At 41.5% G+C, this 15,943-nt stretch overlaps 2 protein-coding genes across 3 annotated transcripts in view; one reads left to right on the forward strand and one right to left on the reverse strand.

The window, feature by feature from the left end:
- The window catches only part of SEC61B (SEC61 translocon subunit beta), a 125,903-nt gene extending 114,726 nt beyond the window's left edge, over positions 1 to 11,177 (reverse strand). Inside the window, exons 1-4 of one of the 2 annotated variants that reach the window (XM_041408085.1) lie at positions 11,016 to 11,173; positions 10,818 to 10,915; positions 10,076 to 10,177; positions 5,764 to 6,098 (exon numbers count right to left, since the gene is read on the reverse strand). In XM_041408085.1, coding sequence (XP_041264019.1) covers positions 6,011 to 6,098; positions 10,076 to 10,177; positions 10,818 to 10,915; positions 11,016 to 11,018 — 291 coding nt within the window. In that variant the 5' untranslated portion in view covers positions 11,019 to 11,173 and the 3' untranslated portion in view covers positions 5,764 to 6,010. Of the gene's footprint in view, positions 1 to 5,763; positions 6,099 to 10,075; positions 10,178 to 10,817; positions 10,916 to 11,015 lie in introns of those variants that run through there. The other variant, XM_041408086.1, reaches the window with a different exon arrangement.
- A 163-nt stretch (positions 11,178 to 11,340) lies between these two features.
- On the forward strand, positions 11,341 to 14,650 carry ALG2 (ALG2 alpha-1,3/1,6-mannosyltransferase). The gene is made up of 2 exons (XM_041408084.1): positions 11,341 to 11,733; positions 13,725 to 14,650. Exons 1-2 carry the CDS (start codon positions 11,410 to 11,412, stop codon positions 14,625 to 14,627), a joined length of 1,227 nt encoding a protein of 408 aa, XP_041264018.1. The 5' UTR covers positions 11,341 to 11,409; the 3' UTR covers positions 14,628 to 14,650.
- The last annotated feature ends 1,293 nt before the right edge of the window (positions 14,651 to 15,943 follow it).

The following is a 15,943-nucleotide window of genomic DNA, read 5'->3' on the forward strand; positions in this document are numbered from 1 at the left end:
CTCAAGCCCAGACATATCAGGTTTTTTGAGGATGGCCATAAACAGGGACAGAAGCTTGAAGTAATCCTGCAGTGATGCAAACTCACTGTCATGCTGCTAGCAGGAAGGCAATGGGTCTCATTATCTGCATCTTCAGCAAGTTTATGAGGACACCAAATTTCACAAAGTGGTAGCTGGTGGAGAAGAGCCCTGCAATCTCAGGGACCTTGGCAGTGTGGAAAAATAAGCCAAAAAGATTTCTGAAGTTCAGGACAGACAAATGTTAAGTCCTGTATCTTGGACAGAGCAATTCCATGCAGTGAGACACAGCCTGACTCTCCAGAGATCAGCTCTGCACAAAATGTCCCAGTGGCCACACTGGACATGAACCAGCAGCACACCCTTGCAGCAACAAAGCCTAACCATGGAACAAGATGCACAACGGGCATGTCAGCAAAGCACTCGTAAAGATACTCCCTTATTGCACACTCATTTGGAAATCTGACTTCTGTGCCCCCAGTGCAAAAGAAACACTAACAAACTGGAGAATCTAGGAGAGGGGTATTTAGATGGTTGGAGGCTGGTGCACATGACACACAGGGACAGAGACAACCAGGTTTGTTTAGCTCAAGTGGCTGAGGGTAAAACACAAGCTGCTGTCCCCAGCTAAGGTTAAAAAGTAGATGGAGCTAGAGCCCTCCCAACAATGCACAGCAAAAGGACAAGAGGCAATCACTGCAAGGTCCAACAAAGAAATTCTGACTGGATATAACAAACAATATCTTCACCAGAGTGGTTAAGCACAGAGGTGGGTACTCAGAGAAACCTCTTCCTTGGAGATTCTCAAAATGCAACTGCAGAAGGCCCTCAGCAACCTGATCGAGCCTTGATGATTACTCTGCTCTAAGCAGGGAGCTGGATCAAAGACATCCACAAGTTCTTACATTTTGCTCTGACCTATACCCATATTTCCAGTACTATTTCACACTGTCGTAGCTGTCTAGTGTTAAGAGCTGGTTTCAGTGTGAATTTCAATTTTATGGAAAATGTTGGCATTTGCAATTATTTTTCATTGTAGTTTCAATCAAACAAAAAAAAAATGCTTTGAGATTAAAGAAAATTAAGAGTGTTAATTTTTAAACTACATTTAATATTACATTTAATTAATTTTATCCATTTTATCCATTTTACTTTTTGAAGTAAAAGGAGGAATATGGAAACAAAAATGGAACAAAATTAGAAAGTGGTTTACCAAACCCCACAACTGCATCAAGTTCAGATTCACACTGAATTACAATAGTTTGGTCCTTTACAAATTTCTGTGCAGTTGTATCATGCAGTTACGTTTTCTCCCTCACAGATGTCTCCCTGAGGTGAGGAACACATATGTTCTCCTTCACTGATTACAATAAATGCCACACTCCAACTGCGTGGCACTTTTATGCAAGTTGGGAGTAACATTACTTACCAGCCAATCTTGGGAATTTAAGACAACATTGCTTTAGGTTCTGTTCATATTACCTTAGCAGAAAAACAACCAAGACAGTAGCTAATAAACTGGAAGGTCTCTCAGAATAGTGTTTGATAATTAAGTGATGTTGGGAATGCAGCCCCTCTGAAACAAGAGCATAGTAACCACAAATTTATTTTTGATTTTGAAAGCATTTCACTCAATGTCTAACCTCTGCAGAATGTGTAAGCATATTTTCTGTCTCTCTGTAGTATCTAAGAAAAAAACCAGTCAGTTTACTTAGTGATAAATGCATGAAAAAAAAAAAATCACACTAAACTAGCTGGAATTTTACTTTTTTCACCTTTTAAGACAAGCCGCTTGTTCAAGGAAGCAGTGCATGGCAAGTTTTGCTTAGATCTATTTTATGAAATAATAGTGTAACTTCAAAGAATTTCTTAACTTTGGTTTGGTCAAAAAGTCACAGATACTATTCTGAAAGGCAGCCATGCGAAAAATCACTCAAAATAAGAAGCAAGGATAATTATTTGCAACCTGCTGCCATGTGTGATAGCAGTACCAAGTCAGTGGTGATACACATCTGAACTTGAATTTTTGACTTAACTAAAATGGGTCTGTCCTGTTCATTACTGTTACTGACTGGCATATGTCTGCAACAGAGCATTATCCTACTACATGGCACAATTCAGGATCTTCGTAAGTCTCCAGAGAAAAACAGACAGAGCACAGAAGGAAGAAAGAAGATAACAGTACATGTCAGGGATGAGGTATACTCAGTAACTTCACACCCGCTCTTGCTTAGCCTGCCTTTCCTTTCAGCAGCTTCTAAAATCATAGCAGAAATCACAAATGTTGTATAAGTTTCCCCTCAATAAAAAAAAAACCTAAAAGGCAGAGCTCTCCCTCAGAGATCTTAAGCTGAGAATCATTACTATTCTTAGTATATTATTACCAATGCCAAACTTAGAGAAGTCTTCCATGAAACACACTTATATAAACAGCTAATACGAAGATGTAAATGCAGCCTTATTACCAAAGCAGGACAAATATAACCAGTTAGACTTTGAAGTAATCTCTTTCTCCAGAAAAAAAAAACAAAACCAAAAACCACCAGAAAGAACATGTGTGTGCATGTGTTGAGCAGTAGAGCTGGCTTCTAAGGAGATGGCAAAAGGCAAATCTGAAACACCAGAACTAATAAAGCCCATGTACCTACAGATCAATAGCTCGTGGGTGGTCGACTTCAGTGTGCAAATAGTGCAAGAGCAAAGGTTAAAGTCTTCCTATTATAAAGGCATTAAAAAAGTCTCTCTCTCCCTTTTATTCCTGGGTAACAAGTTAAAAGTGTAAGGCTTTTGCACAGCAGGAGCTTTGACCATCTCCCTCTTCTATCAGTTACCTATTCCATCCAACCCTCAAGAACACTGTCTTTCAGCTTCTAAGTCACTGCTAAATTAGACTGAACCTGCTCACCTACTCAGATGAATTGCTGGGGTTGGGGTGGGGGGAGAAGAAAACCTTGAGAAAGATGAACTCATATGCAAATGAACCATCTCCTTATAAAACCCCTTCTTCAGCTGAGGGATAATGGAGGCTGAGGTTGCAAATACTTTAAGTCAAGGATAAAAGGTCCTAGTACTTTATCATCTCTTCTATGGAAACACAAGTTCTTCCAGATATCTTGAATCTTTATTGCAAAGGAGGCAAAGTAAAGATCTTTGAGGACTTAAGAACCTTCTGCAGCACCTAAGTAAAGAGATTTCTAACAGTCAGCTCAGTCAAGCTTGTATTTTAATCACATACAGGTAGGCATAAAAATCCAAAATCTTACTAATTCCTAGTCACCTGATACAAAGCTTTTCAAATGACTGTTCTTTCTTCTTTTGTATCTATTACTGAAATTCTAGTTTTCTGTATCACAGATTAGCTACTGTTTATCAGTATGGCTATAATTTATTCACCCAGGCCAAACAGAATTTCATTCACCATTAGCCAAAATTCTGATAAGTCTTTGTAACCTGCATTTCTTTATCCGTACCTCTCTGGAGCTGAAGTTTGATAAACATCAGCTGCAAGACTCCACTACAACTTGTGAACATGAAACACTAAGAATATGAGCATGAATATCTAACACATTCATGCTAATAATTTAAATAATCACAACTTGGAAGCATACAATAGCGAAATCTGGGTTTTAATTAAGTACCAGGAAAATGAAACTACAGATGTTTCACCTAGCTGCATCCAACTTAAGTATCACCAGAGGTGAGCTGACACAAAATATACAGCCAAGCAAGGTTGCAAAGTAATTTGTGTAAAATGAGAGACTCTCATTAGGCTCTTTTGACATTGCATGCAAAAATCCATTATACAGGCCATTCTAGGAAAAAAAAATTAAACTATTTAAGCAAGGACATCACTGTCAAAATAGTCAGCATTTTTATACTCAATTGAACTAAATGTATTAAAATGTATTAAAAATTTATCAAAAGGCTGTACAGCAATAAGTCTTCCCCCCATCACTTTTCCAAGATCATCATCAATTCTGGTCTTTAGAAGCAGAAGGACACCAAAGAGCAAAAACATGGAAGGCTTGAAATGGAATTACTTGATGTGAGAAAACAGCTTTTAGGGACTGGAAGTGTTTAAAAGAAAATTGTTTCCTGCTGTATTAGAAAACAGTCAAACAGTATATTATAAAACATAGTAAAAAAGAGGTTACTTTGATATTACTGTTATTCCTTATCCTTACACTAGAGTATTCCATTCCTTTTCCTTTGAGCACCACAAATTAGCTCAGCACAGTCTGTTCACATGGTCAGCAGAACAACTGACCTGCATTTGGTCTTCTCTTCACATTTTCTTGCTTTAAAATAAAATTGCTGACTGTACAGAATTTATTTTCTTGCTGAGAAAAGCATTTAAGTGAGGGATCACCTTCTGACATGGTGAACTACCCCCCCTATTCACTTTATTTTCCCTTGTGTTTTAACTTCCCTTCCATATGCATAGAGGTAAATTATTTATGGATCCTTTTCCCTTTGACATGATTTATTTGTATCAGTTTCCACCAAATTAGTCTTCTGCTACACCACTGTCTTTGAGTCTCCAAAATTCCCTGCTCCTCAACTTCCAAACTTCTAAAAACACCTTCCTACGATTACATTTTCTAAAACAACTTTCAATTTCTGCTCCAAGTTTTCTATCTTTCTCTCCACAGTTACATTAGGTACTATGGCATTAGCACAGCTCAAAACAATTACCTCTATAGCCCTCAGACCACATTCCTCATTCTTGTTTTAGTTCTGAACAGTTTGGTCTTTTCAGAAGTAATGTTAATTTAAGAACTGCTTTAAGGAAGGTCGTAAGAGAGGCTGCTTCTACAACATGCAGTTAGAACTTCTGTCAAGGTTGCAAGAATATTGCAAGAATTCTAACTAAGAGTATTATTTTCCCATAACAAGCTGATATTCACCCAGGACTCAACAGGAACAGCAGGCTAAAATAATTCTACCCAACTTCAAGATCATATTAGCAGTGAGAAATGCTAATGCACAAATATGTAGATACCTTTGAAAAGAGAAGGAAGAGCTGTGTGACGGTTCAAAAGGAAAATACTGAACATCCAGAAGTAAACTGGAGTGGTTATCTGAAGCAACACTTAGCTGTATCTCAGACTATTTGCATGTCCTGTTACTTGAAATGCAGTCACTGCTTTTCTGGTCCTCCCATTCCATTTAATTCTCCTTGAGTCTGGACCTGCAGTCACTGAATCACAGAATATCCTAAGTTGGAAGGTTCCCACAAGGACCACTGAAGTCCAACTCCTGGCCCTGCCCAGGACAGCCCCAAGAACCACACCATGTGACTGAAGGTGAAAAATGTCTTTGACAGCCATGCAATTATTCTTTTTAAAATCAGTTAGGTACCAGTTCATGTTGTTCCTCAAGTGCAGCTTGAAAAAAACAAACATATAACTTTTATGCATAACGAGCACTGAGTAAAGTTTGACTTGCATTTAGAAAATAAATTAAATAAATCCAGCTATTCTTCTGGAGTTAAAAGAACATGGTACAGCACTGGCACCTCAGTTTTATTTCAAGAAGGACGCCAGTTACCTTCTCATGTTTGTGAACCTGATTTTGTCACAAAAGAAGATCTTCTAGCATAAAATTATATACCAATGTATAGTTTGGAAGAATCTGATTTGAACTGTCAAAGATTATTTACTCAGAAATATGACTATTTATGAAGACCACTAGTAAAATGTGTTAGTGGTGGTATACTGGAAGAGGAAAAAATACAGTTAAGACTGTTCTATTTCCATATACAACTTTTATTGCAATACCTGTGTTCTAAGTGTACAGATACAAATATAAAATGACCCATGACAGGCTTTAAAGCTGCCCAAGTAGCAAACTGAGAAATTAATTCAGTATTATAGCCAAAGTTGACAGGACTTCAACAGGTGATAGGAAGCTTCCCCAGTCTCTCTCCAAGAACAACCAGGATCCACCATAGTTTTGGTCCAAGATGTATGCTTTAAGTTGGCAGCTGAGTTTAGGAACGAGTGTATTTACCCCAGATGTGCAGCATAAACACAGAAGCAATAAAAAGAAGACTCATGACCAAAACTGGAACAGGTCCACTAAAAACAAAGAGAAAATGCATTAACATAAAAAATAAGTCTGTCTTGCCCATTATCAGCCAAGCGAGCGCATCAGTTCATATGAAATTGTACAAGAAAACTCTTCTTCCCTTCCCAAAGAAATACCTTAAGGCACACAGAAATGAGATAGCCATCTCTATCAAAAACTGCTGCTGCCACCACTGTTTTAAAAGACAGTTCTATACACCCTAAATGTTACATAAAAAAAGCACAACAAACCACCCGCCCTTGTTAAAAAAGCCATTAATGGTTCATTATAATTCATCACTGTTTCCACAGTCTCTGGAAAAGTATCCTCTGTGTTTACAACTCAGATAGCCAACTGAGCAAAAATGCAGTCCAATATAAAAAAAACCAACAGAGTCCTCTAGCGGCTACTAAAATTTTGGCAAAAAATTCTCATTAGCTGTTTTATTTTAGAGGTTTTGTTTCATTTGAAAACAATGGCAGCAGTGGACGGGACTTCTGCTTTCTTGAAAAACATACACAAAGTGGCAAAGCTACGTCATTAAATCTTTACCTAAAATGAATACATTAATTTTTTTTTATGCTTACTTTCATATATTGTTTAGAAATTGCATAGTAATGTTTTTAAAAAACAGGTTCATCTTAGTGTGCACGTTGATAATTTCAATCAGCTTTTTCATGCTCGTCTGAGATGCAATAGATACATGAATACACACACTCAACACTCCTTCATATCATTCACTTCACACAATCTCATTTTTGATTTTCAACATGCTATTGGGAAATCTATTATCCAGACTGTGTTACCCTCCAGGGTATGGTTTATAAGCATGTAAATGCTACCTGAATACATAGGAAAAAAAATGAAACTGAAAAGGGATTCAAAGAGTTTACTCACGTATTTTTTTTTCTATGAGATCATGATCCACATACTTGAAATTATCACAACTGTAATCTTACATTGAGTTTTAAAACTCAATTATTATCTATTGTACTTAGACTTATTTGGGTATGGAGAACCCAGAACACAGACATAAAACATTTAGCAAATAAACCAATAACAAAATAAACAAAGTCCACATACATGGTGACTACGCAAGCAACTCCTTCAAGGGGTCTTTCACTAAGCAACAGAATGTAATTCTCAAACCCTAGCATTTTATACATATAAATAAGTATACTTATATTTTTATTTATTTATGTGTATGTATACATGTAAGTTTATAGCCTACATAATATAAATCATAATTTATAGTCCTTACACTGTATCTGAATCACTATTTAATTCATTTGAGCCTTCAGCAGTAGGAACAGGTAAGCTGCTCTGCCAGAGGCACATGGGAACAAAGCAGCACCACTAATCAGAACAGAACTACATGGAAATAAACAGTGGAGACTGATTGTGTGTCCAGTGGTTTTTTAACATGAAGATGACCTTGAACTCCTAGAGAAAAATCAACTCTCCAATACGGACACATATAGCTCATTTCCTCCAATCCCAAAGAAAACCTGTTGAAACCCTGCAATTCTCCTCCACACACCTGCATCTTCTCAGCCCAACACAAACAAATAAATGATTCAGACACCTCTAAAGATAGGATTCTGTGCATTCTCAGAATGTCTTTCATAAGGCTGCATACTGTACCACAAGCTCAATCTGACTTTCTATCCACAGGAAAGCTGCCTATAGTTCTTTAAGCAAGAAAGACCAAGATAAGATACAGGAACCACAGGTACCAAGTGACTCAAAAAGACAAAAAAACTTGGGTTTAGTTTTCTTTTCAAAGCATGCAATATCCAGGCTTTAAAGATAAAAACATCATATCCCCTCTCAGCCAAATCTCCCACAACTCTCTTTCACTAACAACTGTTTTTAAAGGCACACACATCTTGAAGTATCTTGTAATGCAAATAAAGGATCTTTCCTGAGGGGAACCAACTTGCCTATTCAACATATTTATTATTTTGGATATTGAATACAGCTACAAAAATACCCAAAGCATCAATCTATTTCTGCACAATATAAGATAAATAAACTTTTTTATCTAAAGCAAAATTCCCCTCCTTGTAGCTACTATGAATTAACCTGTTATCAGGTGGTTTTACGTATTTTTTCATACTAATGTTAAGAGCTTACATTTTAAACAATATGAAAAAATGCCAAAAAAGCCCACCTACCACCACTACCAGGCTAAGATTTCCCACTGCTTTATGCAGTAGTGATCACAACCATTTCTAAAAATGGTTTCTAAAAAACAACTTCAGCTGAAGCACTTCACTGAGGCAATCACAAATCTTTCATAACCTATTCTCATTTTAAAGCCTACTAAACAGGCAGTGATAATAACAATTGGTTGCTATGGAAAAAAAAAAAAATTGAAGAAAAATATCTAGAAAGCTGTAAGCAAAAAAGTTGCTACCTAGCCATGGCTCAGAAAAAGTTACATCTAGTGTGGGGTGCTTCTTAAAACCAACTCACTTTTATAGATTTGATTCTTTCATTAAAAGCATGACCATACAGTTACCCAAAGTAGCTTCCAAATAAACCACTCCCAGCGTTCCAAAACCTTAAAATTGGGAATCACTGTGACACAACATAAATAGATGGGAAAATCTGTTTACTGATCTGCTTGCACTGAAGATGAGAACAACTGAGTGGCCATTCACCACCAAAAGTGAAATCAAAGGATTCACAAGGAAACTTAGCAAAATTGTTAAAGGTTGTATCACAAGTCTATTAAAAAATCATAATGCCCTTCTGGGGTTTTTTCCTGTTTAGTGTAATTAATTTTTTTAATTGAACTTTAGGACACCAAATAACAGAGAAAACAGTTGCACTGCCTATCTGCATAGATTTGCTCTAGAATACTATTGCTGCTCATTGTCTTTTCTTTGCCTTGTCTCCTTTCTGTACTCAGAATGGAGTAAGCAAGGCAGAACAGCACCACTTTGATGATTTGCTGGATGCAGTTTGTTTTCTGAAGTTTCAAATATATATGAAAATGAAAACACATAAAACAACATCAAAGGATTACTCATGGAACAATCACTAAGTAGCCTATCACCATGCCCTTCCCCAAATGCACAGCTAGCAGCAGCCCTCTTGAAGAACTCCAAAAAAAATATTAATGGATTTGAGAAAAAAAAAAAAACAAGCAACAGGATCAGCCCTGAGCATCTCAAGACTTTTCAACCCAGTAAGAACAAGAGCTCCTGAACTGTAATTCTACAATAAACACAAATTTCCACTCAGGATGTAACTTGGCATACACTCATCAGCTCAAATACACTTTCCACTTTTGTTACCCAAGTATTAGGCTTCAAAGTTTGTTGGGAAAGTCATCTAAATGACTAAAAGTGGTCAAAAGAGTAAAAACTTAGGCTCTCTTTATAGTTTAAGGGACATTACTAGGTATTTGACCATAATCTTGGAACATTCAACTTGTGAAAATGGAGATATACAAGGTATTGGCAGGCTATTTGCTAGGCAAATTCAGCTAAAGTAATTTATCTGCAGCTTTTTAATAAAAACACCTGATGTGACCATATGGTGTATCAGTTATATTGTATTTTCAAGGGGTGCACAGCTATTATAAGAAAAAATACCCAAGATTTTTACTTAAAAGAGAATGAAAACATGCACACAGATGCTTTAATTCATTGAGATAAGTGATCTTACTCAACTTCAAAGTGATTGCTTACAGCCTTCAAAGACCACATAGGGTAAGCTTTGGCAATTACAACTTGTACCCACCTTTTTCAAACCACTGTGTCTTTCAAAACACCTTCTCCAGGGTTACAGATTAAATATGTCATCCCAACCATCAACGCAGCAATTTTTCCATGCACACCAGAACACTGACAGATGTCAGTGTTTTATTAATCTGACAGATGTCAGATTTTTATTAATTCAAAGACTGCAAGACTATGTAGGCAGGGGAACTCTACGGCCTTCAAGCCTGCCACCAGCACCCATTCACCCAACTTACACTTTGAGCCCTGGAGAGTCCTCAGTGTAGAACCGCCACATCCCACCAGTCCCTGTGGACGTGGCACGGCCTGCACTCCTTGTCCCACAGCTGGCATTTTTCCTTTAAGAGATGACAGAAGAAAACAAAGACCAAACAACACGTTAGTAGTCCACCAGCTTCTAGGACCAAGCAGCCCACGAGACTCTGCAGAAACAATATACTTCACAGAATCAATCAGGTTGGGAAAGACCTCTAAGATCATCAAGTCCAACCTATGACCCAACACCACTGTGTCAACTAGACCATGGCACTAAGCGCCATATCCAGTCTTTCCTTAAATACCTACAGGTACAGTGACTCCACCACCTCTCTGGGTAGCCCATTCCAATGTTTAATCACGCCTTCCTACTGATGTCCAAGCCAAACATCCCCTGGCACAGCTTAAGACTTGTGTTCTCCTACCCTGTCACTAGTTGCCTGGGAGAAGACACAGACCCTCACCTGTCTACACCCTCCTTTCAGGTGGTTGCAGAGAATGATAAGATCTCCCCGAGCCTCCTTTTCTCCAGGCTAAACACCCCCAGCTCCCTCAGCCCCTCCTCACAGCCCTGGTGCCGCAGACCCTTCCCCAGCAGCGTTGCCCTTCTCAGGACAGGCATCAGCCCGTGCTGCCACGTCAGCAGAGGGCAGCAGCCCGGCAAGCACAGCGCACGACGGCAGCCAGAGCTGTCCCCGCCGGGCAGCGGCGGCGGGCACCCACCTCTGCCGGACGGTGGATCCCGCGGCGCGGGGAGCCACAGCCTTGCTGGGGGAGCGGCCGGAGGAGCCGACGCTGGTGGCGCTGGGATTGGGTCCGGGCTGCGGAGAGAGGAGAGAAGCGAGAGGGGGTGAGAGGCGGCGGGCACTGCCGGCGGGGAAGGGGCGCCTCAGCCGCCCCCTGCCTGGGGCAGCCTCTCACCATTGCGGCGGCGGCGCTGGCTCGGCGCGGTCTCACACACGCTCCGCTACAGCCGCTCCGGCCACGTCCCCGTCCGCATCAGGCTCCGCCCCGCGCCGTGCATCCCGGGGCCTCGCGGCTTCCCTGGATAATGCCTGAGCAGCAGCAGCTCCTCATCCCTGTACCCCTCGCTCGGCGGCCGCGTTCCGAGACCGCTGCCCCCCGTGACGCCTCGGTCGCGCCCGCTCCTTGCGCAGCAGCCGGGCCGGCGCGGGAGCGCGGCGAACGGCGCGTCGGGCAGCAGCGAGGCCGCCCGGCGGGCGGGGCGGGCGGAAAGGCCCGGGAGGAAGGGAAGCAAGGCTGACGTGTCGCACCGGGGCTGCGGGGCTGCGCATGCGACCGCGCGGCGGTGGCTATGGAGGAGGCGGGAGGAGCGGGCCCGTCCGTGCTGTTCCTGCACCCGGACCTGGGCCTGGGCGGCGCGGAGCGGCTGGTGGTGGACGCGGCGCTGGCGCTGCGGGCGCGGGGCTGCCGGGTGCAGATCTGGACGGCGCACTACGACCCCGGGCGCTGCTTCGCGGAGACGCGCGGGCTGGCGGTGCGGCGGGCGGGCGGCTGGCTCCCGCGCAGCCTGTGCGGCCGCGGGCACGCCCTGTGCGCCGCCCTGCGCATGGCCTGCGTGGCGCTCTACGTGCTGCTGCTCAGCGGAGAGACCTTCGACGCCTTCGTGTGCGACCAGGTGTGGGGAGACATGGACATGGGCATGGACATGGACATGGGCATGGGCATGGGGACGGGAGCCCCGCTGCCGCTGGCCCCACTGGAGGCGGGGATGCTGGTGGGCTGCTCTTCACAGAATCACAGAATTGTTAGGGTTGGAGTGGGTGTCTGGTGATCATCTACTCCAAACCCCCTGCCAAAGCACCTACAGCAGGTTTGGAATGCCTCCAGAGAGGGAGACTCCACGACCTCCCTGGGCAGCCTTTTCCAGTGCTCTGCCACCCTCAATCTAAAGAAGTTCTCCATGTGAATGTAGAAGTTCACGTGTTTTAGTATATGGCCGCTGTTCCTCATCCTGTCACTGGGCACCACTAAAGAGTCTGGCAGCATCCTTTTGAGATGAGATCCACCTTTGAGACATTTATATTAATTAATTGGCTCCTAGTTACTCTAGATTAAACCAGCCCAGTCCTGCAGTGTCTCATAAGAGACATGCTTCAGAACCCTGGAGTATCAAATCCCCCCAAAATGGGATTCATGATCAGGTGTGCAACAAGCCAATAATGACACACTCAAGAGAGAGACATGGATTGTTCATTTCAGATCTGTGCAAGCCTGGCTGCTCCATGGTGTTCCACCAAATAAGGACACCCCATCAGGCTTTCTGTACCATCTTTTATACATAGAAATTCAGAGTTAGTAACTTCCCAAGTGTGGCACCTCATAATGTTATGATTGGTAAATAATTTCCAGAGAAGGGAAGTGAAGCTGGAGGATGATCTGGAGCTCAGGTCTTATGACACGTGGCTGAGGGAGCTGGGATGTTTAGCTGGGAGAAAAGGAGGCTCAGGGGAACCTTATTGCCATTAGAACTGCCTGAAAGGATGTTCTGGCAGGTGGGGATTGGTCTCCCTGACAGCTAGTGACAGGATGAGAGAACATAGTCTTAAGCTGCACCAGGGGAGGCTTATCTTGGACATTAGGAAGAATTTTTTTCAGAGAAGGTGTTTATACATTGGAATGGACTGCCAAAAGAGGTGATGGAGTCACCGGCCCTGAATATATTTAAGGAAAGATTGGATGTGGCCCTTTATGCCATGGTCTAGTTGACACAGTGATGTTGGGTCATTGTTGGGACTCTGTTATCTCTTTTCCAACTTAATTGATTCTGTGGTTCCGTGCAAGTTACATATTCCTTATTAACTTCTACACTTGCTTGGGGAAATGGTCTTCACCTGAGCAGGGGGTCTTCCTGACCCGTGGGTGTGATTTTTAGTGTTATAATGAACATAGTTTAGCTATAGGATTGTGCAAGTTACGTATTCCCAATTAACTTCTACACTTGCTTGAGGAAATGGTCTTCACCTGAGCAGGGGTCTTCCTGACCCGTGGGTGTGATTTTTAGTGTTATAATGAACATAGTTTAGCTATAGGATACATGGACCTTGAGTATTTTGCAAAGTTAGCAATGTATACATAGACATAAATCAACATCTTGATTTACTACATCTTTAAGGCTGGTTAGTTCCAGAAGGTCATTGACTAAGAGGTGCTAGCTGCTGACAGTTCCACTGATGAGGTCTTTCTTGATGATTAGGCTTGAAAGTATACAAAGATCTTAGATCAAAGAATGTCCTGACTTTATATAATCTTGACATATTCCACACTTTGCAATTTACCTCTTACGTTCTGGGGCAGCTGGAGGGACAGGATGCCACTGCTGCTTGCACTCAGCTCCCAGCACCTGTGGTAGTGGTAGAAGGAGGTGCTTGGAGACATCTTGGGGCTTGATGGGACCTTGGTGGGGAGCAGGGAGAAATTACAGGGCCACAAGAGGTCCTGGATGAGGGAGTACAACTTGATGTGCTTGTGTGGGGGAGAGGGAGAAGGCACTTGGCTTGCAAAGCAGCGGCTCTCAGAGCATGGCTTTGAAATCCCATGTACACACTGGTGGCAGTGTTGTGCAAACAATTAACCTGTCCTCTTGTCCTGTGTCTCTGGTTGCACTAGGTGTCTGCCTGCATTCCTATACTCAGACTGGCCAGAACCCGTAAGAAGGTTTTGTTTTACTGTCACTTTCCCGATCAACTCCTGACCAAGAGAGAATCTTTCCTGAAGCGCCTCTACAGACTGCCGCTCGACTGGCTGGAGGAGTACACGACTGGCATGGCAGACTGTATCGTTGTGAACAGCAAGTTCACTGCCAGCGTGTTCAAAGACACATTTAAGTCCCTATCACACATAAACCCAGATGTCCTCTACCCATCGCTCAACATCCGTAGCTTTGAAGAAATTGTTCCGGCAGACATTGCTGATCTGATACCAAAAAAGAAAAAGTTCTTGTTTCTTTCCATTAATAGGTATGAGAGGAAAAAAAATCTGGCGTTGGCTCTCGAAGCTTTGCACGAACTTCGAGGGAGACTTGATTGTCACGAGTGGGATGAAGTTCACCTGGTTATGGCAGGTGGTTATGATAAGCGAGTTCTGGAAAATGTGGAGCACTATGAAGAGCTGAGGAGACTCGCAGCCAAACTTGATGTTAATGACCATGTAACTTTTCTGAGATCATTCTCAGATGAACAGAAAATCTCTCTTTTTAGTAATTCTGTATGTGTGCTTTACACACCAAGCAATGAACATTTTGGCATTGTCCCTTTGGAGGCAATGTATATGAGATGTCCAGTTATAGCAGTTAATTCAGGTGGTCCTTTAGAATCAATCTCACATAATGTTACAGGATTTTTGTGTGATCCTCTACCAACCCAGTTCGCTGATGCCATGGAAAAAATTGTGAGAGATCCTCTCTTAAAGGACACAATGGGAGCAGCTGGGAGAGTGAGAGTTATGGAAAAATTTTCTTCAGAAGCTTTCTCAGAACAGCTGTACCAATACATACGCAGATTAACAGAATAAAATTATATTCCTATGTTATATTTTACAATATTGTGTCTCTCATTTGTGTAGAGGACTAGTATTCATTGTGACTAATGAAGAACTAGGGATATCTGAATGTCCTTGTTTTGCTTCTTGTGCTGCCTTATGTCACTTGACACATAGAAGGAGCAAAACACATCCCACTGTGTTATTAGAAGGTTAAAATTTTCATGTGGTAGACTGCTCTGCCATTGCAGGAGTTCTTTTTTGTACTGTGCCTTGGAAAAATGCAAAGTTTAATGGCAGTAACTTACTGCAGGAAAATTACTGTATGTTTTATTTAATAGTGTATGGAGTGGCTGATTCAATTTACAAAATTTGGATTTGTCCAGGTAAGACACACACAGCCTTATTTTTATGTATTTAAAATGGTCATCAGTAATTTGTAGGTAAAAGGGCTATCTCAGCTGAAATACAGAGAGAATTGCACAGTCCAACCAAGTGCACGTTCCAAAAAACCCAGCAGTGTTAGGCATATGAATGGTATGGCTTTTAAATGATTGAGCATTACTGTGCTTACCCAATTGCATTATGTAGTCACACTGGGTGTCAGAAAAGCATACAGGTGTGTGAGCAGGAGGAAGTGACACTAGAATAACACCAAGGATATCAGACTGCCTCAGGCGAAAAGGTTAGTGCTGAAATCTGTGTTTGTTCATTACCTGCAATGCTTGAAGATGTAATTTTACTTTGGGAGTTTCTGGTTTGTAGATACTTAAATGATTTTCCCTGTATTTAACATTTCATTCTAAATGACAGCACACTTTTAAAGAAGGTCTTAATCTGGACCAGGCAATAAAGACATTTTATTTTGCCTAATTTAGTGGCAACTTTATGTTTTCCTAATGCAGTGAGTGCATACGTGACAGTACTGTGATATTTTTTTTCCCAAGCTGGTCTGGGGAAAGGAATATATTTTTTGTTCATCTACCTCTCTTTTAGCACTATTAGTTGATGGTTCTGTTTGTTATAGTGCACATAATCCATACAATTGAGTTTTAAGTGTGAAAATAGATCCAGTGAAACCCACTGTTACCTATAGAATACAATTTGCAGTGTGATATGAAATATAATTTGTGGTCTGAATTCTGCAATTTCTATGTAAGGTAGTTTTAGGCATTTCCACATTAGTACTTTGCAACAGAGACCATTCTTTTTTTTGCTTAGGACCAAAACCCACGTCTCAGTATGCTTATAAGGCTTTTATTTGAAGTAAAACAAACAAAAATCAAAGTCTGTCATTGTCTTTAATCAAGAAGTTGGAGTACTATAATTTTTATTTGTTATGGAGTGAG

The sequence above is a fragment of the Onychostruthus taczanowskii genome, unplaced genomic scaffold (assembly GCF_017590055.1).
Source record: "Onychostruthus taczanowskii isolate IOZ18803 unplaced genomic scaffold, ASM1759005v1 scaffold29, whole genome shotgun sequence".
In the NCBI taxonomy this organism is placed as follows: Eukaryota; Metazoa; Chordata; class Aves; order Passeriformes; family Passeridae; genus Onychostruthus; species Onychostruthus taczanowskii.

Coding starts and splice junctions, on each gene's coding strand:
- ALG2 (XM_041408084.1), top strand. CDS start 11,410: ATGGAGGAGGCGGGAGGAGCGGGCCCGTCCGTGCTGTTCCTGCACCCG. Junction 11,734..13,724: donor ACGCCTTCGTGTGCGACCAG/GTGTGGGGAGAC, acceptor TGGTTGCACTAG/GTGTCTGCCTGCATTCCTAT.